Source organism: Anser cygnoides, chromosome 5, assembly GCF_040182565.1.
Source record: "Anser cygnoides isolate HZ-2024a breed goose chromosome 5, Taihu_goose_T2T_genome, whole genome shotgun sequence".
In the NCBI taxonomy this organism is placed as follows: domain Eukaryota; kingdom Metazoa; phylum Chordata; class Aves; order Anseriformes; family Anatidae; genus Anser; species Anser cygnoides.
This window is the reverse complement of record NC_089877.1, coordinates 22233192-22260392: the sequence shown is the minus strand read 5'-3', so window position 1 is coordinate 22260392 and position 27201 is coordinate 22233192. Positions and strand designations below refer to the sequence as shown.

The 27201-nt window shown below is 39.0% G+C and overlaps 1 protein-coding gene across 1 annotated transcript in view; it reads left to right on the top strand.

The window, feature by feature from the left end:
- Positions 1-27201, top strand: part of NUBPL (NUBP iron-sulfur cluster assembly factor, mitochondrial) — a 91860-nt gene that overhangs the window by 17566 nt on the left and 47093 nt on the right. Inside the window, exons 4-6 of the mRNA XM_048058710.2 lie at positions 246-336; positions 14091-14130; positions 14218-14308. Of these exons, the coding sequence (XP_047914667.1) occupies positions 246-336; positions 14091-14130; positions 14218-14308 (222 nt within the window). The remainder of the gene's footprint in view (positions 1-245; positions 337-14090; positions 14131-14217; positions 14309-27201) is intronic.

The window sequence follows — 27201 nt, the reverse complement described above, 5'->3', positions numbered from 1 at the left end:
GTCTTCATGATAAGTCAGAAAATGTGTGCAAGTGAGGATTTGAGAATCTAGATTTTTTGACTTCTGGTAAAACATGTAGAGACGTTATCTTTCATGCATCAATTGCAAATTAGACAGAAAGGAAATGGCGGTAACTTATGTCTGAAGTCAAGATCGTGTTTTTATTTCTGTGGGCAGTTTTAAGGTTTTGTTTATAAAGGAAGACAGACATTTTGACAAATACTTTGTCTTTGGTCCTTATACAGACAAAAGAAGTTGGTTTGCTTGATGCAGATATATACGGGCCTTCAATTCCAAAGATGATGAACCTTAAAGGAAACCCAGAATTAACACCAAGTAAGTGTTTTTTCTTGTTGCTTTCTTGTTCAGGAATGAGCATAGATGTGCTTCCTTGGCATGGCACAGAAGGGGTGCAAACAAAAGATGAAAATGTACTGTATTCATTTTTTTTAAATTTTTGTTAGTGAGATTGCTTTCAAATGTATTGTATTTCATTGTATTTGAAATATATTTAAAATGTGTTTAGTTTGTACAGCTAAGAGCATACTTGTGGTCTTTGTTCATGTTGGTCCACAGGCTTTGAGATTTTCGTGGATTATTACTGAAAAGACTGGAAAAGGTAACCAGGGAAGAAAGGATGTTGTCAGTAGGTTTAGACTTGCAGACAGTGGGATTTTGATCCCATTGTAGAACATATTTGGTTTTGTTATGTTGGAACAGTTGGGGGGGGGGGGAGAGACTAGGAAACAAGAGAGAGACCATTACAGTAGTTTGTACCGTAATGACTTTTCAAAATGTCATTGAAATGGTTGCCTTTGGTCTCTCTCTGTCCAGTCAAATACTCCGGGACACTTCATTCTTTTTTTTATCTGAAGTTGTGAGTTTAGAAAAATACTCATGGTGACTACCAGAAAGTCAGGACAGTAGACAGAACTACTGATTTTCCTTCTGTTCCTTCCCTTCTGTTGGGAAGGATTCTGGTCTGAGGAAAAGCCAATTCAGGCAGGAGAGTCTAGAGTGAATAAGGAAGATGTAAAGTAGAAAGGCTGCATCAAGTCTGTTCACCTTTCAGAAACGTAACTTTGACTTTGGCCAAATGGGAGTGGAATTGAAGAACAGCTTTACCCTACGAACCTCTGAGATGATGGGATTTTAGTGCTTTGTTTTGCTCTTCTGAAAAATTTAGATGCAGTAAATTTAAGATTACTGTCTGTCTCCTTATGTTTCTGCCCTTTAGTCTGGAGAAAGAAGTAGTAATATATTTCTGTATACAGATACACTGCAGGTGGACAAGAAGATGTGTTCTTGTACAAGTGACTGTCCATTTGAGGACTTTTAAGTACCTGGCTTACAAATATAGAAATCATTTAGATACTTTCACAGAGGGGAAGAGATTACTTGGTTCTATTTGGTGGACTTCTGATTTAGTTTTTGAAGGTAAAGGCTAACTCCATTGTGTGATAAATAACTGAACCCTTTCATGTATCATCAGTACAGTTTGACTTCCTGATACAAATTGAAATATTCTTGCATTCTCCTGTAATTCAGGACCTGCTGAGAGTGTGTCATATAGGCTCTGTTCCCCTGTGAAATATATATATATATGTATTTGCCATGAATTCTGCATTTGAAATGTATTATGTGATATGAGCACAAGGGACTATGCTGCAATGTCCTCCGTATCTCTTGTTTTCCTTTTTATATGATGTAGATTATATATTAACAGATGTTACTGACTTTTTCCTTTCCAAAGATGATCATGTAAAAGGTTGCTTCTCCATCTTTTTTCCTCACTGCTAGAAAATGGTCAGATGGGTTTGAAATTCTTACAAATCTTGCCATGTATTTTTATTAACTCATACCCAATTTAAATCTATATCATGAGCCCCAAATAAAGAGGAAGTTGCCTACTCTATTTCATGGGGTCATAACATTAAATTTGCTCAGAATGTAAGGACTTAAAGTATATTCATTTAGGTATTAGGACGGATCAATGTTGTGATATATAAACTTTGGTGTCTGCAGATACTTCGAGGATACAGTTGAAACTTAACTGTAAGCTTTTGTCTTGGCATGTTTTGTGGGCTATGAAAAACACAGCATTCAGTGTAACAGAAATTGGAGAATTTCCCTGAATTGAAATTGCTTCTGTTGGCCTGTAAACACATTTTGATTGCAAACATACATTCTTTCTGCCTCTATATGGAATGTACGAGGAAATAATACCAGGATTTACGAACATGCCTCATTTTTAAGCGACAGAAAATGGATTAGCGTATTTCAAAAGCGTGACATATAACACAAGTCTACTGAGAAAATGATGTAACAATTCAGTATGAATGGTAAAGGGGTAGAATTTCTATTTCAGGAATTCTGTTTACTTTTCAGTGCAGTTTAACTCTGGAGTTGATGAAGCTGTGGAGTAGCAACAATGACAGTGCTGACATTAAGATGATTTGGTTGTGAAAATAGGATACTGGAAGGCATAGGAAACTTTAATTGTAAACTTCAAGGATTTCTTTATTCTAGTGAGTAGCAATGATAAGATATGCTTGCAAAAAAAGGATCAGTTGTATGGGTGTGTGTGCACGTACATACTTTTCTATCTACATCTATGTATATATTATATGACTTTTGATGAAACTTGGCTTTATTTTCCAATTTCTTATTAGATAATTATCTTTATTTTCAAGAATAAAACTCTGAACAATTCTTGTTTTGTAGACTATGAGGGAAAACAGTTCTACACATTAAAGATTTGTATTAACAATGTTAACGTTATCAGTAAGTTGATTAAAAACATTTTAGTAGCATGGCAGTCAACAATTGTGTTTAAAGACTATTTCTGTCCACAACACGAGGTCTAGATGTGAAAACGATGAGTAGCAGTGTTCTTTGTTACTGAATCTCTGCAGTAATTCTAGGAGGTTCTGATCACTCTTGCACTCAGATTTCTATTTATTTTTCCCCTCACATGTAGCAGTCCAAAAGGGATTAGGGATGCTTGTCACCATACAGAATAAATCTGTAGCAATTATTGCATTTGAATAAAGAATATTATAGTCGCACTGTAATTTAAATCTGGAGTTTATCCAAGTTCATCCAGTTCCAACACCCCTGCCCTGGGCAGGGACACCACCCCCAGACCATGTTGCTCAAAGCCCCATCCAGCCTGGCCTTGAACACTTCCAGGGATGGGGCATCCGCAGCTTCTTTGGGCAACCTGTTCCAGTGCCTCACCACCCTAAAGAATTTCTTCCTATATATAATCTAAATTTACCGTCTTCTAGTTTAAAGCCATTACCCCTTGTTCTACCATTATACTCCCTAACAAGAAGTCCCTCCCCAGCTTTCCTGCAGGCCCCCTTTAGGCACTGGAAGGCTGCTGTAAAGTCTCCCTGGAGCCTTCTCCAGGCTGAACAACCCCAACTCCCTCTGCCAGTCTTCACTAGAGAGGTGCTCCAGCCCCTTGATCTTCTTCGTGGCCCTCCTCTGGGTTCATTACAACAGGTCCATGTCCTTGTTATGTGGTGGGTCCCAGAGCTGAACTCAGTACTCCAGGTGGGGCCTCACAAGAGCAGAGGGGGAGAATCCCTTCCCTCACCCTGCTGGCCATGTGTCTTTTGATGCAGCCCAGGATACGGTTGGCTTTCTGGTCTGCAAGCACACGTTGCCAGCTCACCTTGAGCTTCTCATCCAGCAACACGCCCAGGTCCTTCTCCTCAGGGCTGCTCTCAATCCATGCTCTGCTCAGCCTGTACTTGTGCTTGGGATTATCCTGGCCCAGATGCAGGACCATGAACTTGACCTTGTTGAACCTCATGAGGTTCACACAGGCCCACCTCTCAAGCCTGACCACGTCCCTCTGGGCGGCATCCCTTCCCTCCAGCGTGTTGACTGCACTACACATCTTGGTGTCATTGGCAAACTTGCTGAGGGTGCAATCGATCCTACTGCCTATGTCACCGACCAAGATGTTAGGAGTGCATTCCAGGAACCTCCTGGCTTGCCTATGCCTTGTTGCACCGTCCCTTCAGTGGATATCGGGGTGGTTGAAGTCCTCCATGAGGAACAGGGCTTGTTAACACGAGGCTCTCCTGTCTGCCTATGGAGGGCCTCATCCACTTGGGCTTCCTGGTCAAGTGTCCTGTAGCAGGCTCCCCGTGTCATGTCCCTGCCCTCTATGTCTTCCTGACCCATAAGCTCTCAGTTGGCTCCTCATCCATCCCCAGGCAGAGCTCCATGCACTTCAGGTGGTCATTGACAGAGAGGGTGATGAATTCAGTTCAAAATGAGTTAGGAGTTCCCAGTGAGGAGAGAGTCTGTATAAATGGAAGGTACTCCATTACCTTAATCTTGCAGACTTGAGTACACTGGAGAAAGTCTGCTAGCACTTAATAGGGTATCATTCAAATTACTTTTACTAAATGGTCAGGGAAATCCTGGTTAATAAGGTGATGACTGAATTTAATTAGCCAATGGAGGATTATCTAACTATGGAATAAATACTAACATCAGCTACAATATATACACAGATCAATATTTCTAACACAAGTAATGAGAGCATTACTTCTACTTTTTCCCCAAATAGTGTACTTAAAAGCTGTTTTCTGGCTTAGTGGGCTGAGAAAGTTGTTTTCTTTTTTTACTCTACCATTTAAACTACTTGGCAGAAAGTAAAAGCTTTCATACAGCTGCAAGGATGTTACCCTTTTGCTGGATAAATATAACATTTCTTCACTTAAATGATAATGAAGATTTTGGTGGACTTTTTTATTTATGGCAGTTGAGTGCTCTTTTAATACTTCAAAGCTTAGTTGCCATTCTGTGATGCTTTCAGTGTCCTTTTTATTTCTTAGTTAAGTAGTATATTGAAAAGATCACTAGTAGACATCTGTTTTCAAACTTTGGAATTGAGAAGTAATTCCTGAGAGAATGAAAGTAGTGGGTGTGTCGCAGCCCTACTGAAGCTAATAATATTACAGGAGCTACAGCAATGCAATTACTGATAAAGTTCTAAAATCAGGAACAGATATTCGCATTTTTTTTCCCTGGGATACATTTACGTATCTACTGCTCTTCAGTTTAATAGTAGAATCTCTAACAGAAATTGATGATTTAAAATACGCTCTGTAGATGCTGTTTAAAGATGTCTACATGAAATAGTCTTATCAAGGGATCTGGGGATCCATTTTTGGGTTATTTTCCCTAGGTAGATAATGTTACATTGATAGTGTAGTTGTTCAGGTAACCATGAAGTTTCCCAGTTATATGTGAGAGATTAATTTTAAAGATAGAACTTGTGTTCACCACCACTGGTTGTTTTATGCACTAGTTGTCTTTATGCTTTACCAGTGCAACCTTGTCATGATGAATTCAAATAAAAACTAAATTTGATTGTCTCAAAAAAGGCATTTTGTTATTGCTATTGCCTCTTGATTTGTGAACAAGTTATTTTTAAATAGTACATTGTTTAATGTTTTGCATTATTGATTCTATGTTGAAAGTAGACTGAATTGAAAGCTCGTGTTTTACTTGTGGTGCTGTCTTGCCACGGTTTATGTAGGTGGCTGAAGGAGAGCAGTCACACCTCAGCTTCGTTGGGCCACGAAGCCATGCAGTTCTGTTTTTGCAGATCTCAAGTCAGGGCCAGACCCTCTTTGGGTTTATCAGGGGACTTTGTTAGAATGGGACTGTTTTTTTTCAAAGTACATTCAACATCCCTATTTTTTTTAATCTTATTTTTCACTTCAGTAGACAAACTACACATCCTCTCTGATTCTTGCACCTGTTTGTTGTCCTTAGGCTGGCAAGCCTAGTCTGCCCTTTTAACTTGCTCTCCTTTAGCTCCCTGAAGCATTTGCTATTTGCACCATCCTTATTCATGATATTTAGTTGAAGACTAAGCAGACATGTCTGGGCTGCAAAAACTGTTTGTGTTGATTTCATTATAGAAGAGGGTCAGCTGCAGTCAGTGGCATTGCTGATTGAAAATCCATGCACTGGTGAGAAGACTGGTTTGAGGTCAATGTCTTTTCTTATTATCCCCAAAAGCCATCTGATATTCTTAGGTAAGCATGTATTGAGAATAGACTGTCTATGTTATGCAAAAATGGTAAAAATGGTTAAAAAAAAAAAAAAAAGCATAGTAAAAAAATCTCTTTTTGTTTGAGAGCCAAATTCAAGTAGCTGTTACAGTGAAAACAAACAAGTGAGAAAACATAGCAATGCTGTACAGGTATTGCAGCCTACAATAACTAAAATAATTTTAAATAAAAACAAAAGAAAGATGTGTTCACAGGAAATGGGCTTTCTTAGGATCATCCCAAGCAGTTCTGCAGTGGCTCACTGCCCAAGTACCTGGTTATGTTTTTGGCTTCTAGGACACTTTTTGTTGTTGTTGTTCTTGTTTCCTATTAAGGACTGGTAAGTTCCAAAAACTCCAGCTGAAACCACTGGCATTATAGGTACGCAGACACTTTGAAAATCTGTTTCAAAGAGTCTTGAAGACAAAATAGTAATTCAGAATGTTGTAATTATTGTATTTCTGTTTTGGAGGCTCTTTCATATGTCATGAGGTAGTTGAAAATGAGAAGAATATGTAAGTGTTAAATTATTTATTCTGGATCTTGACTATTGCCCTCAAACCTGTAACAATTAACCTTGAACTTGATTGATTTGGAAATTTTTGATGTCGCTTGTGGAAAACGAAATGGTGGACCTTTACTTGGGGGAAAGGAAGTGGATAAGGAGTGTAATGGCAATCTGATCAAGGAGTGAAAAGGAATTAAAAGTATGTTGGGGATGAGTATGGAAAAAGGACTGTTTTAACTACAATGAAGACATCTATTGCTTTTGAATCTCTATTTTTAAATTTTTTTCTTCTATCTTTTAAGTGGTTTATATGTTTGGCAAAAAAACTAGCTTTCTCTTAAAATTCTATCTGGTTTCACTAGGTATTTTGAAATCACATATCTAGATAGTAATCATACCATATTGTGTTAGATTTATAGTCTTGAAAGACTCAAGACTGCCTGTGTAGTTTGAGATGACACCAACCCTGCAAGGGATTGTTTATAAGCACATATTTGTTAGCTGCTGTTTAAAAAACAAGAAAAAACGATTAATGTAGTTAACTTATTAAGATTTTATTTTTCATTGTTGAACAATTTGTACTTAAAATTCCAAAAACAAGTAAGATGATAAGGTGGGAAACGTAGTACGTAGTAAGTAAAATTTTTACTGAGAGCAGCCCTTTTGGATAAGGGGCAAATCAAATTTTACTAAATGCTATTGCGACAAATTACTGAAACACAACTAGAAGCAAATACTTGTCAAGATGTCAGGTACTTGAAAGCAGACTATATTACTCTTCATATTGTAAATCCTGTCATGTGGTAATTATAAATGTTTTGATATGGATTATGACTAGCACAATATTACAAGGTTTACTATTCAAGATGTAAATGGTTCATCAGGTTCAACTTTTATATAAATTGGAACCGAGTTGTAAAATGGTTTTATTGTAGTAAAATGATAAACATGCATTTAATTGTATGTATGTAAACAAAAAAAATTCATTTTCCTTTTTGTACACTGAACACATTTACCTGTTTGCTTATTTCAGAGGAATAAATGTTTCCATCCCTCTTATCTGCTTGAAGTGTAATTAAAGAACTGTAACTAATTCTGAACTTTCTCAGTATTTTCATCTAGCAATTTCACTTTCATGCTTTATCTCTGTGGTATTCTTGCTGTATTTTCCATCTTTCCTCCACCTTCTCCACAGTATAACTGAGTGCTTATTCAGGAGAAAGAATAAAACTGAATACATCAAAAATAGAAAAAATCTATTTTAATCCTTTGCCTATAGTGACAAGAGGCTAAAAGTGACAATAAAAGTTTAAAAGCTAACATCTCTTTCCCTTGCTTTAGTTGATAGTCATAGTCTTGTACAGAATCCTGAGCTTCATTTTACAACTGGTGAAATAGGAATAAAATCACAAAAGGATGTATGGAGGCGATTCATGAGAAACGCAAAGGGGAATATTTAATATACAAAGAACACTTGTTTGTTTGTTTGCCTTAAATGGAGAGTTAACAAGTTTACTGTAGTTTTCATCTGTCATTAGCATCCAGCAGCTTCAACAGTTACTGAAATTATATATAATCATTTGAACAGTTTACTTGTTTTATTTTCATTGACGCTTTCTTTTTTTTGTCTTGATTACAGTATATAACCTAAAAAGGCTGAACAGACTCAGATATATTGAGTTCCATGTTTTTTCTTGGAAAGCAGTGGAAGCCCCTGGTTAACTGCAGGGTTTTTTGGAAGTTAGGTCTTGAACTGAAGGGAGTGCTTGGGGAATGTCTGCCTCGTGGGTTCGTGGTACTCCGTGTTGTGTCTGGAGTTACTATTGTCCTGTGTTACATGACTGACTTGGGCAATCCTCCTCTCACAGGAGCATCCGAAGCAAGGCCGTGCTTCACATAACTTGCCTGATAAACACTTAAAACTAGTCCTGTGCTTTTATTCCAAACCTAAAAAGCCAATGATGCTTAAAAATGTAATAAGGATGTGAGTAAATCCCTGTGCTCTTTGCTTTTGCCAGGCGCACTTTTGATGTATAATCTTCCAGCAAGCAATTAGACCTTTTGCTTTTGGGTAGGACTGATGTCACAGCTGCAAACCTGCTTCAGTAATGAAAAGCCTCTCACAGAGCCTTGTTGCCTCTGCAGTCTGCCGGCAGGGAAAAAGTAATGAAAACCTAATGGGATCGGGAGGCTGACTAAATATGAGAAGCAAATCTTTTGGAAAAGCCACGTTTCTTCATGCATTTATTTCTTAAACTTGAATTGTGTTGCCAGTAGTGAATAATGTTCTTTGAGTCTCTGTGGTGGTTTACTTTGGTTTAAGCATTTGTGATGCCTTCATGGCTAGATAACACTGTTAGCACAGGGCGTAATGGGAAATCGCAGCCTTCCTCCTTCGAGCTTAAAATACAAATTGCAGTGCCTTTGAGGCAATCCTTCAAATAAATTTGTAGCAGTGTGAAATCAAACTTGAAGTCTCAATTAGACTGTCACTTGCCATAGAATATTCTGGGCTTTTGGCATAAGCAGCTAAAACGGTGCTTGGGATTTTACAACCTGGGACTCTGACCAACCTTGTGGTGACAGTGGCCCGCCCTTTCTGAGGCAGCCTGGTGGCTGCTCTCTTGTGTGATGCTCGGGCCCGGCTGCAGGCCTCCGCGCTTCTTGCCCCCCCCTCCCCTCTGCCTTTCTTTCCTTTCACATCACCATTCTGTGGGTGGAATTAAGTTGCCTTTGCACAGGAAACTTGCACTGTTTTAAACATGCTGGGATGTCAAGCTACCCCTTCAGAAAGTATGGCTTACCTGTGTCCCCAGTGAAAGCCTCTGCACGCATCTCAGCTCCCAAAGGCATCTGGAGTGGTGGCGAGACATCTGTATTGACACTAGTGAAGCCCACCGTTTTGTTAGTCTGTTTCCTTTCCTGTCCCATGTCTACTTTTTCCACAATTTAAAGATGATAATTTTCTATAAACCTATTAAGATTACCTACTTTTTCTTTTTTTTTTTTTTTGGTTGTTGGAAATCTCTGTTCAACCCTGCGTTGTCTGGAGCCTTCCAGTCCTCAAATGGAACCTGGATCCTCCTATTAAAGGCTGTTGATCTTGAGAGCTGGCTGTCAAACTGGACTGCAAATAACTTCCTTATACTTCTGCATAGCAACAGCCATACAAAAATTACCGTTTGTTCTGATTAACAGAAAGTTCTGTGTAAGTTGGAGCCCTAACTTAGATTGATAGAATATTCCGTAGCCACTGCAGCATGAAATTGTACACAATTGAAAACCAGATGATGCAAAAAGTTGTTGAGATTTTACAAGTGACCATGCTGAAAATCTGTTTCAGCTTGTCTATATGTATGGCACATTAATTGAGTTTGTCTCAGATGATTTTGTTTAATGTACTGGAATCCACAGCGTATTCTGCACTGTCTTATTCATTCTCTGACTAGCGTGGTGGCAAAGTGCTTTGTCGTGCCATACATCTTCTGTGTTTGAGGCAGTGAGACATGGCTGAGATGTGAGGAGGAGTAAAAATGGCAATTTGTCATGAAAATCTCAGCTACTGTTGAGCTGTACAAACAGCAGCAGAACCTTTAGCTTCGGTGTGCACTGTGAAGAAGTACCAGCTTGCTGAAATCGCAATAACTGTATGCCGAGGAGTTGCTGCATAGTTTTTTGTTTTAATAAAATACAATGGAAGATGAAGGAATACTTAAAGTTATGAGCTATTTAGAAATAGAAATATACTTTTAAATATACTTTTAAAGCTGCTGTTCTAATGCTTAAATGTGTGATGTTAAAATGCCATTCAGAGACTCAGGTATTACAGACAAGATATAGTGTGATTTTTCTTCCTACTTTTTTCTGTTGTATACTGATTATGCCTAGGTTATCTGTTTTTATTTTAATTCTTTCAGTTTCAAGGGAAAATATGTAACTTCAGCAATAAAACTGAATGTTTATCAGTTGTCATTACATACTTTCTAACGTTGGAGATAAGTGGAACCATGGCTCTGTGCAGCCTTTGGGAAGGATATAGTACAGGTCTCCAAATCTGCAGGATTCTTGAATAATCTGTAGCACAGTTTCACAATCTGTGTCTTGATTCTCTCATCTGTAAAATGAGATAATACCTCCCTACATGGATGTTACAGAAATAACATCCATGTAATAAGCTGCCTTTATTTTTCTTAAGCAGTGTGATGCCTCTTAATGAGGCATAGTGTAACATCACAACCTTCTGGAATAATGGTCTTTACTTACCTGTTGAGATGAGACTGAAATGAACCTTTTGCTTGCTCTAGTGCTTCAGTCAGCAGACTTGAAACAAAACCAAGAGTTGAAATGTCCCTGCCTATAGGCCTCATAGCTATGTACTTTGTGCTGTGCTAACCTATGGCTACCATCAAACAGCTATGTCAGGCTTTCTAGAGAAAAAGAACTCAGTTTCTTAGGGTGATTTGCATGACTTGGCATTTGGAAAAAAAAATATTTCACACCCAAAAGCATACCTATTATGAAATGCAGAAGATCCATCCTAATGACTTCAACATCATTCAGCCTCATTCTTCCCCAAGGGAGTAACAACCCAGTCCTCAGACCAGTCCTAGAACACTTTTAATCAGCCATCTGCTAAACTGCTCTAATGAGTTTGCACACGTTTGCCTTTTCCAGTGCTCTGCCAGAAAAGGCATTTTATTGGTAGTTTGTTGGTGCTCTGTTGATCTTATTGATCTGGTTTTGCACATTCACCGAAAACACAGAACCCTTTAATTTAGGGCCATCGAGCTTACTTAGTTCGCAAACAAGGAAACTGATCTCTTAGCATAGATGGCATAGTATGGCTGTGTCTGTTACAATTTTAAGAAATGAGATTTATTGTGTTTTCTCTTGGTTTTCTGAAGCTGTATAGTAGGCATCTCATCTGATAACAGAAGGAAGTGTTAACTGTACTCTGAAAGAAATAGGAAATAGAGATGTTACTGAGAACTCATTTAGTTTAATCTTCTTTACATGTTATGCTTTAGAAAATCTTCATGAGACCCAGGGTGAAGGAGGAAGAATGCCTGTTGCTTTTGATGAGACAAGGGTGATTACGAGAGCCCACTGAAGCCCACTTTAGGTTTCAGATAGTCTTAAGAAGTCTTTTTAGCAGTAGGCAGGCAGTGCGGTGCTTTGCGGTATTTTGTATTACTTTGAGAATATGCAGGATGTTATAGGCAGAATATACAGCAGGTTGGGAATTGTTCTTACGCAATGTGTAAAGATTAAGTTTTGTTCCTCTGAGCAGTTTATAGTCCTTGGTGTTAACCAAGGAAATAAGATCCAGTTTGGATAAAAATGAAACTCTGCTGTTGAGACGTAAACAATGCATGCGTTTTTAGCAACAGAGATTCCTTTTCTTACTCCGTAGATCAGTGTTTGTGTACCCATAGCAATTCTCCTGTTACCGTCTGAGGAGAAGGAGAGGGATGTTCATGAAGGTGTGTCTGTTGTGTGAGACTAGTATGTCGTACCTGCGCTCTGTACAGCAGAAACTGTCTGTGCAGGTAGTGGATCTGAGATTTAGTCTCAGATATTTGACTGACTTATTTTAAAGCACCTGGATTGAACTGAGAAGTTGCATGATATTTTGGTGAACTTTCTTATGTTTTCAGATGTTCTGCATCTTTTCCTTTCTTCTTATCCTCCAGTTCCTCATCCTCACATACTGAGCAGTCAAGAATCGGCTTCCCCCCCCCCCTTTTTTTTTGTAATTGTTCCTAATTAATGGTAAATATGAAGCAGACCTTGATGCTGCAATGATATATGCTGTTGTTGATGCTTTTTTAAACCTTTTTATAGGTAAATATGAAAGCGATCTTTTTTCTCAAGACTGTTAACAGGATTGTAACTTGTGGCAGTATGTATGTTTACAAGGACACCAAAGCAGTGCCTAGAGGGGGCTCTAGGCTCAAGTTCAAATGTCATCAACATCTTCATAGCTAAGCAATCTTGCTGCAGGGGGAAGAAGTAAGCCTGAGTACTAGGAATATGGTTAGACAGTATAATGCCACCAAAACTCAGCCCTGACTGAAAACTGAACAGAACTACACAAGTGTGTTGAGCTAGCTCAGTGAATCGGTCCAAGCCCTGCTGTTCTTGAGTAACAGCGCAGTAGTCATGCAAGTGATTTGTTTAGTTTCTGTTTCTGTCTTTTTAATTTGAAAACCAAAATACTGTGAATACAAAAACCGTATCTAATTTATTTTTGACCATATTTCTGTGGAATTACATGGCTTGAATGCCTGTTTACTTTTCATTGCTTGAAAGCTTTCATCGGTATGTTTTAGCTGTTTAATTTGAGTGCTCCCGGGTGTTACTTTGTCTGAATTTGGAGTTCAGCTTTGAATGCACAACATTTTATTCCCATTGTTTTTATTTTGCTATATATATATTTACTTCAGATGCATCAAAGATTTCTGTCAAAATATGTATTGTAATATATTTTTTATGGCTTACTGTTCTTGCAGTTTTCTGCTAGTTCCTGCCTGTACATGCTCTTAAAATAAACTGGATAGGCTCAAATAACATTCCTTTTGTTCTTCTGTGTGTTTGAGCACGTGTGCCATTTTGAGTTAAGGTGGGAATTGAGATGGCAGATAGTATAAAGAAAGAGGAGGTTTTGGCTTTTGGAGATTTTGCTCTGTATGCACTCATGTTATCTTTTTGTTTACTTTCTGCTGCCTTACCACCTTGCCAGCAGAACAACTGCAATATTTCTCCACTTCTCTTCTCGACATGGGAAAGCATAGGAATATGGAGCATGGCAAGCCTTTGTAATGTCCAAATAAACATATATTGTTCCTACAGAAATGTTTCTAAGCCCTGCAGGCTTCCTCTAGGACTTCTTACCTAGAGCTGTTACCAGCATATACCGGTGGCTTTATTTTGTACCTCTCACCTGGGGTTCAAAGCAGACAATACAAAGAGGAATTCCCTGAAACGTGGTGTTTTGAAGGGAACGGTCCTCTGATTTGTAAGATTAATTAGTAGCACAGTTAATAAATAAATAATATCTCAGAGCATTTTAGGACTTTGTTTTTGTTTTGATAAAAATGACTTAGCAGTTAACCAAGTATTGCCAAAGTAGAAGGCTGCCAAATAGGTTATCTATGCCTTGTAGCAGGGGGATTTTGAATAAGCTGATGAAGTCTAGGTTTCTGCACCACAAAGCGATAATATGGGCAAATGCACTGTTATTCTGGCAAGACCTCAATGGTACCAGTTAAATGTTGCAAACTAAGAAAAAGTGGAGCTAGGGTCTCAGGTAGAATAGACAAAGGCATACACATATGTATACTTAAGGTATGAGAGGGGGGAAATAGACAAATACTGCTGGGAGAGAGGGAAAACTGCTCTTAGAAGGAAACATTTGTCTAAGCTTATTTCTTCTTCAAAAAACAAAACAAACAAAAACACTCTTCCAAAAAAAAACTTGTTTGCTTTTGTTTTAGAAAATCTAATGAGGCCCCTTAAGAACTATGGAATCGCATGGTGAGCATGTTTCAATTCAAATTAAGTTTCTTTACAGATGTACTTGGTATTGTGCTGGAAAGTTAAGCTTGTGCTGTATTGTTTCAGCATGTCCATGGGCTTCTTGATAGATGAGACCGCCCCAGTTGTGTGGAGAGGACTCATGGTCATGTCAGCTGTTGAGAAGTTGTTGAGACAGGTAAGGATTTACATTTAACTGATACGTGAGTATCCATAACATCGTTTCAAATTAGCGGTGAGCGTTTCTGTGTCTTGGTCTTTTGTATGGACTTGTATTGCTGTCAGACTTCTGAAACATGTTTTCTGCACTAAGGATTTATTTTCTCAGTGTCAGTAACTTAATAGAAGAGTTTTCACCGGAGAACCAAATGGCACAAATCTTCTTGCGGACACTTGACAAGAGTCATGGACCTAACTGCCATTTGCAGCCTTGCTTACTTAATGAAAATTCCATAGCAGGCAAACTGCAAGCAATATGCATTTGAAACAATAATCCCCCGAGGTTATCTCAAATGAACTAATAAGATTGGTGGTACAGAACTCATGCGGTGTTGTCACTGGTCTTTTGATTTGCAATTTTCTGGCCTTTTGGAACTGGTGTTTGTAAGGAAAATCAGAAAAAATCTTCTGGGGTATTTTTTTTTTAATTGTACTTCCTGTGCATTTCAAGTATTTATTACAACGTATGGTCATGCATGACTTCCACTTATGTTCAGTCACCTTATGACCATTCTGAGAATAAGAGAATTTAATTTTCTCTCTAGGTAAGAGGAAAAGTTGAAATTTACTGTACTTAACGTATTCTCTTCACATAGTCATTGTTCCATGCATTTGATGAGTGGATCACCCCATTTTAATGCATTTTTGTGTATTTTTAAATAATATTTTGCAAATGTCTAACAATTTGAATGTATAGGTGTCTGTGCTTACCTACAGCTGCATTCCCGTATGTGCTTGTTTATTCACCAGCACTAAGAATTCTTGGATGGCATTTGACAGGTACATGAAAATCATTAGATACTATCTCTGTGTAATGCAGATAATTCGTTGGTTAATAAAACCCCTGGCATATGGAAGCAGGGTGGCTTCTTTATTTCTTGACAGATCGTTTTTTCCTTTTTAGTGTGAGTAGATCTGTGAAGTGCTAATGGGACAAACAGCTGAAAAAATGCATTAAGTGCATTAAGGTTCCCTGTTTAAACTTGGAAGTGACCCACATTGTTCATGGCTGACATCTATTCCAGAGATCTGATGTATACAGCTTGGGGATCACTAGGTTTTGTTTTTTAATGTGTTCTGTAAATACTTCCAAACCTTATGCTCCCTTAATGACTGAGAAGGAGGTGTATTTGTTTTTTTGTTTCTTTTTTTTTCCCCCAGCCTGTTCCCAGTTTTACTGAATTCTTCTGTTTCTAACAGACTTCAGAATAGCAGCAAATGCTGCTCTAGTCAGAAAGGACACGTGTGTGCCAAAATTTAAGGGAGAACCTCTTTGTCTAGACTTGACATTTAAAAATAAGAGGTATCCATGCCAATAGCTGTGGAAGGCTGTTCTGCCTTCTTCGTGTGTCTCATTGCGTTGGCCAGGCTGACAAAGACTAGAGCCTAAAACCTCAAAGACAGAGCTGAAGTTAGCACCTGCTGCATTCACATACTCAGCCCTGGGAGACTGGAGCCTTTTGGCAGGCACTGCAGTGCTACTACTTCAGTCGGTGGTATCCCCAGATGGGAAGCGTGTGCCAGCTTCCTCGTGGAGAGTGTTGATGGTGCTGTGTAATGAGCTCACTGCTCCCTAGCAGCCAGTGAAGCAGTTACGTGCTGCCCGACTGCAACGGGAACAAGGCAGAGGCCATTAATGCTCAGGGCATCAGTGATTTCACTGACAATGGAACCTACCTTCTGAAAGAGGAAGGCCTAATAGCTACATTTCTTCTCTCCTGAAGCATTTTTGCCTCTGTTTGATAATCAGGGTTTGCTTAAATCTGCGCTGGAAAGAATCGTTTATGTCTTCTCCCAAGAGGAAAAACTCATAGCCGACAGGAAGAACCAGCGGGTTCTTTCAAATGCACAGGTGGTCTTCAGAAAACGACTGACAAATTATTCAGAGTTACACATGCTGCTTTGGTTTTAAAAATTGTAATATCTCCCTTCTGACACAGCTAACCCATGCTTGAGATTGACTAGTAACTAGTGTTAGAGCCTAGGACAACTGAACGAGAGAGGACTACAGCATGTGATAAATATCATTCTCTTTGTGTTGAAAATGGTTTTGTGATCTCTTGGGTCTTTTGAAGCTGTTTCCTCTTTTCTCTTTATCTGTTCTGGTTGGTTGGCTGTTACCAATTGCTTGCAAGAATAAAATGCTTCTGCTTGTATTTAACTTTCTTAAGCAATGTTCTTAAGAAATAGCTGCTTTACCTCTATAGCTACATGTAAACTATCTAAATTAGCTCCCTAATCTAGATTTATAGTCTATAACTTTGAATGCACAAAAGCTCCTTACATTAGAGAAGCTGATAAAATATTAAGTTCTTAAAATAATTAAGTCACCCAGGTAGAAAACACCTGATGGAACTGATTGTGTCAGAAGTTCCCAGGCTTTCACACGAAAAATACTGGTAGTATTTCATAATGGTGTTTACTGTTAGGTCATGGTGGCTTTTTTGTGTGTGTTGTTTTAAGAGGTTTTGTATTTGCTCTGTAAATAAGTTTTTTTCTTTCCATACAAAAGAACCAGTTTTTCAGAGTTGATCATGCTTCAGATACTCCAGTACAGCACTGGAAGGTCTAGTATCCAAACTTATTAATGGAGACTTGTTGACTCATTAACTTGTTAACTCTTCATCGGTCTGTGCCTTTAATTAGTATTTAAATGCTTCTTTTACTCTTGCAGTTTATCAAATCTCTGGAATTCTTTCCTTGGAAAATGCATTTTGTTAAATATATACACTCTTTGGTTCCTTGTGCACCTCGTGCAGGTAGGATGTCCGACTCAAGTATTGGAAGAGCTTTGCAAACATCACTTTTCGTAATACAGGTGTAGTTTTCTTCCTCTTATTCTTGGTGGATGAATGGCTTTCCAGTGCTACCCCCCCCCCCCCCCCCCCCCCCCCAAAAAAAAAAACAAAAACAAAACAATCCACCAGTTTTGGATCCAAGCTCCCCTTTTGACATGTGTCTACTCAGAAAAACTGTTAGTTCCTGTGAACTGCAAGCAGTAATGGAATATTTGATATTCATAGAACATACAAACATGCTTGTAACTCTTTCAGTTAAACATCTCTAGTTTACATGCCTTGAAATTGTGGCCAGTTGTCATGGGCCATGTGATCTGAGGTCTAGTTGTGGCTGAGAAATTACTTTTGTTAACATAATTAGATGTACCGTAGGCCAGTTTATGTTGCAGGATGATAATTCCTCTTATCCAGACTTTTTAAGTCTACTCATTTCCCAGCAACGCTTGTTTTCATATAAAAACTCATCCACCTTTGTTAACACTTCCTTTGAATTTTGCTAGCCTGTAGGTGAGGTAGAACGGAGTATTTTTTGGTTTACTTGAAATTTTGAAAGGGTAGTTCTGAAATCTTTTCTGTGAAGATAACATTAAAGCCTGTGCAGAGAAGTTTTGATAGTTCTCCATTGTCATGTGTGCCACTGCGCTTTTCCTATTTGCTTTCCACTTAACATACACTTTGGAAGCTGCGTCCTCTTATATATAGTCCCATTCAGTGCTCACTCTTTACTCTGTGTTTCCTGATCTAGTGCTATGGTTCAGATTAAGAGTTCCTCAAAATGCATTGTCTTGGTGTATTTGCTGTGGAAATGAGTCCTGGTTAACTTTAGGCTAAATATAGTAAAGATTCTGATTTTTTTTAATTTTTTTTTTTTTTATGAAAGCTACCTAAAATCTGTGCCTGAACAGTGATGTTGCTGAGAAGCTCTGAAGTAAGTGTCAAGTAGACAGCTGAGAGTCTTGGAAGAGCACCGATGAGAAAAAGGGGTGGGAGGGTAGGGGAAGGCAAGCAAAACTTGTAGTCTGGTTTAAACTGCTACTGCAACAAGGATTTTATGTGGTCATTACCACTGTATTAGAGATCCTGTGCTGTAAGTTTTCTAGCACTATTTCCGCTTCTGCCTGTTGTGGTTTAATCCAGCAGGCAGCCAAGTACCACACTGTCGCTTGTTCGCTCTCCCCAGGTGAGGTGGAGAGAACTGGAAAGGTAAAGGTGCGAGAACTCACGCGCTGAGATAATGACAGCTCACTAGGTAAGGCAAAAGCCATGCGTGCAAGCAAGGCAAAACAAGGAATGCATTCATTGCCTCCTGTTGGCATGCAGGTGTTCAGCCACTTCCAGGAAAGCAGGGCTCATCACACAACGATTGCTTGGGAAGATTAATGTCATCACTCTGAATGTCTGCCTTTCTTCCTCCTTTCCCCCAGCTGTTATTGCTGATCATGATGCCCCATGGTATGGGACATCCCTTTGGTCGCTCTTGTCAGCTGTCTTGGCTGTGTCCCCTCCGAGCCTCTGGTGTGCCCCCAGCCTCCTTGCTGGCAGGGCAGCACAAGGAGCAGAAAAGTCCTTGGCTTTGTGTAAGCACTGCTCTGCAACAGCTAAAACACTGGTGTGTTATCACCACTATTTTCATCAAAAATTCCAAACCCAGCATCATACAAGTCTCTACAAATACAGTTAACTCTAACCGAACTAAAACCATAACACGGTCTGAGAACATCTTACAGTTCAGCAGCAAAGGAGCAAAGAGAAGAGTGTAGAAATGACCCTGTACTAATCTAGGCTCAGCAAGGTTGGTTGCTCTACATCCTAGAATATATTGTGGCAATTGTTTTGCCAAAAGGCTGGCAGAAGGGAAGTGGCATTGCAGTTGACCACCAATTTGTTACTGTAGTCATAGCAGTAATACAAGTGAAGGGGATTTTTTGTTTAGAGTATAAAACTTTTAATGTAGAAGATAGCACATGTTGGTTGCTTACATCTTAACAGATGTGGAATAACAGAGTTCATCAGGTTGAAATACAAGCACAGGGTGGACTACGAGTATAAAGCGCATATTTCAGCGTGTAGTGTTATTCTATATTTATCAATAAAATTGTGTCACTATGAGAAGCAAGCATTGCCTACACAATAGAGATTATAGATGTGAGCAATTCTGTTAAGTGCAACCAGTTCAGTTAGTCCACTTGGAACTAGCCCAGAGAAGCTGCTCTCTTTTCAAAGCAGGGATCTCTGGTTTATTAACATCCTTAACAGGATTTCTTACCCTGACATGACATTTTAACCTATGTTTTTGCAGACTAGCCAGATCTTACCTGGCAAGACTCCTGTATTTCTTCCTTATCCTGCTCCTTTAGAGCAGCAAGAACATCTTGTGCATTGGCAGCCTCCTTGGTATAGTATAGTTAAAAACTAACCCTCAGAACTGCTGAACGTGTTGTGAGCTGTAAAGGTTCCTTAGTTGTACCTGAGAAGGATGAACACATTTTTCCTAGAAAGACAACGAAGTTCTCTGGAGTGGCTCAATTCTACGTTTATCTAATCTCCATTTCTTCCTTGCTCCTTTTAGCAACGGTTTAGTGCCTTTGTTTTATAAAAGGTACATATTGAAAGAAAATTAAATGAACTTTCACTGAAAGGGATATATTTGGAACGGAAATAATACAGAGAAACTAGCAGAAAGCAAATGATACAAACCTCCGAATGCAGAGCACGTGCACATGAACAAAAGGAAATGGGGTCTTGCACTCTGAAGCATGGACAGACTTTATCCCCTACAAATATGTGTTGAAAGAACATAAATTCAGCAAAGGAAATTACCAAAATGATTTCTTTAACGTAAAGCAGATTAGAGCTGTTGTTTTAAGATACAGTCTTGTCCTTTAAAAAAAACTTTAACTCAGTTTATGTGGTGGTTATAGTTGTACGTTCTGGCTGGAGGTGGAGGTTTTGTGTGCCACTTTCCTTTTGAAGTTCTTCTCTACTAAGAGCAGAGCTAGTTTGAAATCAGCACTTAACAGAAGTAATGGTGGTAGTATTTTTATAGCATTGCGTGTGTGTGTATATACATTGTGTATCTGGAACTTTTTTTTAGCATAATGTTCTAATGCTTAATGTATTTTGCAGGTATATGCACAATTGCTTAACACCTGATTGTACATGCTACCTTACTTGCATCTTCTGCAAAGAGCCATCGAAGTGGTAAGGGGTCTGAAGCACGTAATAAGAGATACCGTGAACACTGGATTTACTTGATTTTGAAAAGGTTAATGGGACATCTGAACTGTTGTCTTCAGCTACCTAACTGATACATACAGAGAAGATGGAGGTAGATGCTTCCTGTATGTGCACAGTGAAGTTTTCCCAGAGAGATTACAGATTCTCTCTTTTGGAAGATAATCAGAACTCAGTTGGACGAGGTTCTGAGCAACCTTCTCTGCAGAAGGATGATCCAGAAAACATCTTGAGGTCCATTCCAACCTAAATTGTTCTGTGAATCTGTGATTAATTCTAAAATAGGCATCCTGCTGCTTATTTGACTAGCAGTATATATAATTTATCTGCAGCTCAGAGAGAAGAAGGTTATGCCTTTCAAAGAGAAGACTGAATGCTCTAGCCAGTGATCAAAACCTAAAATGAAATGCAGGTGTCTCTCTTGTGTGAGTGTCCTAATCACAAAGCTAGACAGACGTGCTTGCAAGACATCTTGCGTCTTGCTCAAATGAATATATAATTAAGTCTTTCAGTCAAATGAGCAAGTTTCAATATAATGAATGAGAGCATATTTTCCACAGTAGCACTTAAAGCCATTTGGCCACTTGACAGGTGCTACATCAGATCCCCATAGGCAGAGACAAAATATTCCAACCCAAATAATCTTTGTCTTGAATGAGCATTCTAAATATGAACTAGGAAAAAACGTTTCATCACTTATATGGCAAATATCACTGGGGGCTTGCTGTAGGTTGAAATTATTAGTAGCGTGGTGGGGAAAAAATGTCTTTTTGGGATAAAATTAGTGAGAGTGTATGGGTGGATGAGAGGGAACAGTGAGAGGGATTCAGCAGAGAATGACACGTCTTGGGTCAGGAGAAAGGCAACAATAACAAGTTGATGGCTCTGATTTTTTGCAGCTATATTTCAAATGAATTGAAAGGATCCCCAGAATAGTAGTAGTGAGTCAATGATGAAAATTATTCTTATTGTAAATGTAAAGAGCAACTGGAGGGGAAAAAAAAAAGCACTGCAGTAAAGCAAGAAGCAAAAAGATATTTTTGGATTGTAGTTTTTAACACTCTTTGGTTTTGGAAGGACACTCCATCAAGAGATTTCCCTTGAAGACTTTTAACTTGCATTATGGCGGTTGATTGTAGAGACAGGAAAAGGGTGAGGTGCTGCGGTGGGGAATTGTAGCAGAGGTGATTGGGAGGTTGAATAGTGATCAGTATTAATCATATTTTTGCCTTCTAATATACATTTAACAGTCTGTATGCTTGTCTTTATCGACAGAATAGATGTACATGAACTGTGTATGCTAAAGGCAGACAATTTTTTTCTCTGTATTTTGTTTCTGCAACATTTTGCAGTTGAAAATTTTTACTAATTTCAACACTGAATTGTTTTGAAATATTCATTTATCCGGTCTGCAAGTAATTGAGAAACTGAAGCATGTAGTCTGTAGCAGGATATTTACAGTTTATGTTTCAGAGAGGTAAACAAAGCTGTGTTTATATTATGAGCTACTAAGATGTGTTTATATTCTGCACTGCATAATTTTAAAATATGGTAGTCTCACCAGGTGTCTCTACATGTAAAAAAAATAATGTTGCCAGCATTTCAACAATTTTTTAAAAACTGTGTTCTGTTTTAATTTTCTATTTTGAGTTATCTTAGCCTGAGGTGAGCTCAGAGATTGTTAGGCCAGGCCAGAGGCTGTTATTTTGTCGTTTTGAGGGGGGGGAAGTTGAGATAGCACTGTTCTTCAGAGCATGAAGAGCAGTTGCATCTTAGGCAGTTGGGATGCTTTTCTGTTTTTGTGATCCAAAGTACAGTAACAAAGAGATGCAGACACTTCATCATTATATAGAGGATCATTGATACAATGTGTTTGTTTTATTTAGAACGGTCAAGATCGGCCATTGAGATACTTGGAAAAAGGGAGCAAAACTCAGTGGTAGTGGTGGCCAAACTTTGCAGTAAGGTCTGCTTCCATACGCTCCTAAGGCTGCACGTAGTTGGCCTGTATCTGCAGCTGGCAGGCAACAGGCAGTAACCGAATGCGTGTGAGATTTTTCCTTAAACCTTTCATGAGCTTTCATTTAAAAGCAGGGAAGGTCAAGAGGTGTGTGCCTTATCACCAAATGTAAGGAACCTCTTTTGAGGGTAGGATAAGATGCCCTCCCATACCTTATAAAGGAGTTTGGGGAGGCAGGGAAGCCTATCCTGATTTTTGTTGCGTTCATTTTGCTGCGACTAAAGGACAAATAACCTAACATTTTCTCATCCAAAGCCCACTGAAACCAGTGGGTTTGAAACTGATTTCTATGAGCTTTAGTTTGTGGCGTTGATGTTTAGAAAAGCCCGTTACAGGAATTCTTTGTGCAGTCATCGCTAATTTGCTAAAATATTAATGGTGGTCTTGAAGGGCCCTGTCTGTTCAGAGAGAACTGCCTAAACCAGTCCCAGTCAGTATGTATGTATTGCAAGGGCAGTGGTTATACTTCCTGGAGATGAAAAGCTAAGCACAGATTGAGGGGTGTCCGGCAGTCCAAGCCGTGGAAGACAGCAGAAAGCCTCTCCTGCCACCCCCTGCCCTCCCAGTTCCTCACAGCTGGAGCATTCCTGCTGCCACCCTGTGCCATATCCCTTTGCCTCCAGTGCTCCTGCGTGTTTTGGGAAAGGTGTGATTGAAGGAATATAGGCTTGATTCTTTTGTTCCAGCTGAAGCTACAAAACCTGTTTTGTTGCTTTTCTTCCCTTAATGAAGGAAGTAGGATCTATACAGATCCCTGTTGCTTTATTGGCTTGCCTTAGCAGTTGATATGAAAAGGGATTATAGTCTGTGAAAGGAATTGACAATCATAAAAAGAAGTGTTAGAAAAGCCAGAAGAAAACAAAAACATTAGCCAGCAACATAGTGCTGAACTGGAAGCATTTGCAGTAAATGTATTTTAACTGTCTTTGAGGATTAAAAAAAAAAAGCCTAAGAACTGAGTGAGAATGTATTTACAGCAAACATTTCTTGGCCTGGTTCCTCAGCTGTCATGGTTATGACTGTGCAGCTACTGCTGCTGTGGGAACAGGCTGTGAGAGTGTTTTCTTTGCTCTGCTTCCAGTAGTCTCATCTCCAGCACAGATTACACAGGTATGCATGTGTCTGCCCTCCTTTGCATAAAATAAAACAAATGCAAAATGTGCAACTGTGTTTCTGGGTTTGACTAGACAGGAAGAAACGGCAGAGAGCTCATGGTTTTTCAAAATGGCCTCCTTAGAGCTAGAGCTGATGTGTGTGTGTATATATATATATATATATGTAATTCCTTCAGCTTTAAAAGAAACTGTTGTAAGGTTTAAGAGTTGGCATCATCTGTCTGCAGCCAAGTTCGGAACGTTGTGCCTAAAACGGCATCCAGCTTTGTTCTGTGAGGAAAGAGGTGGCGATTTAAGGATGTTCTCGAGTGTTTGCTAAACAGGAGTACTGGTGGTAGAAGAACTGGGAAAAAGAAAAGAAAACAAATAATGCTTTTTCAAAGTTTCCATAGTTAATGTGAGACTTTTCAAAATACTGAGTGTTGTAGGTAGCTATTGCCACTCTATCACTTTCTTTTCAGTGATAAGGGAGTCTGTTCTTTCTTTCTGGCCATAGTTCAAATGAAAAGGGGGACATGGGTATTGCTGCACTGAATGTTGCAGTACCTAAAAGGTACTGCCAGAATGGAGTTGGAAAGTCAAAGCCCAGAAGAAAGCTGGGTCCACTCCATTCCTGGGATTTTGGAAATACATCATTTGTCCCTCCCAGAGTTGCTGAGAGGTTACTTCAGACTTTTTTCCACTGCCTCAATAAAATAGGTACAGTATCTTTAAAGTGCTGAAGTTTAGAGCTTGATGTAGAGTAAGTGAAATTTAATGGTGCAAGTCAAATTTGTAGGGTCACGGGCTGGAAATGAACAATCCTGAAATTGCCGAGCAAGAATGCTATTAGGAAAAGCCTATGGGATGTGTCTCACTTTGTGTCTCTCCTGGATTTCAGCACGTAATTGTAGCCTGGATTAGACAGCTCTGTCGAGCTGAGATTTAGAGCCAAAACAGAGTATCTTCTGTTAGGTGCCAAGACCTTTCTCTTGGTTTAACTTGACAGGCTTATTCTGTGTTCAGAATAATAGCCTGGGAAGGAAACCATTCAGCCAGGACAAGAGAGCTGTGAGTTCAGTTTCTTTCTCAGTTTTACATTTAAACCTGTATTTCTCATTTCCCAAGAGGGTGCCATGAAGCCGCATAGAGCAGTCAAAACCTTCTGCTATACCAGTTGCTCTACAAACAGGGATGCACAGTTCCTGGGACCAAAACTAGCAGCATGGCCAGTGCTATGCAGGAAATTTAGTTAGTCTGATGTTTCAGCCTTCCAGGTGAATTCTTCAGCTACCAAGTTTATATAGAGGGTTATGTTTGCTTCTGTGACTCCTGCATTCCTTGTATACACTGGCTGAAATGACACCTGCTTGAGAAAATGAAACTCATATCTTCCACTTCATGTATGGGTTCTCTCACGTAGCTAATTACGATATCAAAAGCCACAGTTACAGCAGCAGAACCACAGGCTTCTGGCATGTGTGTTCATTTTAAAATGGCTGTGAGTGCTCAGCTTTGTGTTGGATTCAGTGTTATCACTGACAGGTGCATTTTGAGCACGCCTGCTAGATTGGTCCTGTAAGACATGCTTCTCGCTCACAAAGGTATGTATAACTAATGGACCCCAAATGGACTTCTGGTTGACATTTAAAATTGTAGAATCAAAGAATTATTTAGGTTCGAAAAGACCTCTAAGATCATCTAGTCCAACCTTTAACCTAGCACTTCCAGGTCCACCATTAAACCATGTTACCAAGCTCTACATCTACATGTTTTTTGAAGACCTCCAGGAGTGGTGACCCAGCTACTTCCCTGGGCAGCCTGGTCCAATACTTCACAACCCTTTTGGTGAAGAAATTTTTCCTAGTATCCAACCAGAATCTTCCCTGGTGCAACTTAAGGCCTTTTCCTCTTGTCTTATCACTCGGTGCACAGCGGGGATTTTGATATTTGCAGCAAAAGAATTTTCACTATCTGTGCATTTTGTGGTGAAAATGTGTAGTTTTGTCTCAAGCATCCAAGTTACTGTGGGTTACAGGTACCTAACTTTCACCTAATTCATAGCTTATGAGTTGCTATGAATCAGATGAGTTGCTTTTGAGGTGGTTTTGGGTGCTGCTGCCTTAATGCTTGGGTCCAATATGTTGTCCTTGCACCACTAAAACTGTGCTGCAAAAGTAAGTTGAAATAATTATGGATGAAGGGCAGACAGTGTTTGTGCCTCAGCTGGCTCTCCTCAATGCTCTTGGCAAATATTAGCTATGATAGCAAAGGTAAAGGAATTCTAAAGTACAGAGACTATTATCATAATTATCAAAAATGACACAATCAAAATTCCACACTCCTTTTACGACCTTTCTTTCCTAGGGCTGCGGTTCAAATTTCAGCTAAAATACTTGGAGGATATTGATATTTTCTACTAGCAAGTGATGCTTTGCCTGAGGACAGCAATAAATTTTTAGTGGTGATTGCCAAATTATATTTTGATTATTAGCAAGCTGCTTTGTCAGTTTGGACTTTGTTGTGCCAAGTCAAGTAAAGAGCCTCCTGACACCTGGCAGTAAATAACACACCACACACATGCACACAAATTGAGGAGATGCATGCGGGTGTAAAAAGAGGAAGGAGTCAGTGTCCGCTGCTGTGCTTCCTTCAGCTGGAGCTGCATTCGCTTCTTGAGCAGTCTAAATCTTTAGGAGAGGTTTTAGGGTTGCTTCTGAATGTGTATGTGGAGCTCACCAAAGCTGCTTCTTAGGCATGTTTTTTTCATTTTTAGGCATTTTTCATGTTTCTGTTCAAAACTAAAGTGGACTGTCCTCCCCAACATGGCAACACTATTACATTGTTCAGCGTTACTCGCTCAATTTCACTTAGCAAATGAAATATCAATGTAACTATATACACAGGTCTTAAAAAAAACTATACTGATATCAAATTAATATTTTAAATTACACATTTTTTTAAAAATGAACTGACTTGCATTGTGACCATTGAAAACTGAGAGACTGGTCACTTCACTCACAACATCCTCCCATATCTCTTCTGCTCCCAGAAAATAGCTGTGGATACCCTCAAGAATGGCAGCAGTTTTTGTACTATTTCTAGTACTATTTCTACTATTTGCTGACTATTTCTCACATGCTAAAAGACTGACACAAATATGAAATAATTGTGCTAAAGGCACCAGAGATTAATGCCTTTTTTTTCCTGACCAAAAAACCCCAGTGCTTCTCTGTACTATTTATGAAGCTGCAGTAGATGGTTCTGCTTTTACACTGTTTTAGTCTATCAACAGTGTCTTTTAAAAGAAAAATACGTTGTTATTAGCAGAATGATGCCTTTCATGTACACTTCTTTCACTGTAGTTAGTGGGTGCCCATTTAAACTATGTTTTTTTTTGCTAGGTATAAACAGTTTTCTTTGTGTATCAATGATGAAGTAAGAGTTGTAGCCAAATGCCAGGATAAAATGAAAATACGAAACCTGTCCTGTTCTTGGCGGTAATCACTGAATGTCCCTAAAATTCATGGTTTCAGCACCTTCAGCAAAGTAGTTTAATTAGCTTTAGAATACAAGTAACACTTTTAATTTATTGTTGCAGATTTAGAACTGAGGGTACTGGTGAATGCAAAAGCTTCGTTCTGCAAGCACAGCAATTATTTTGGCAATCTTTATGCAATGCTTTCATATATTTGTTGTCTAATCC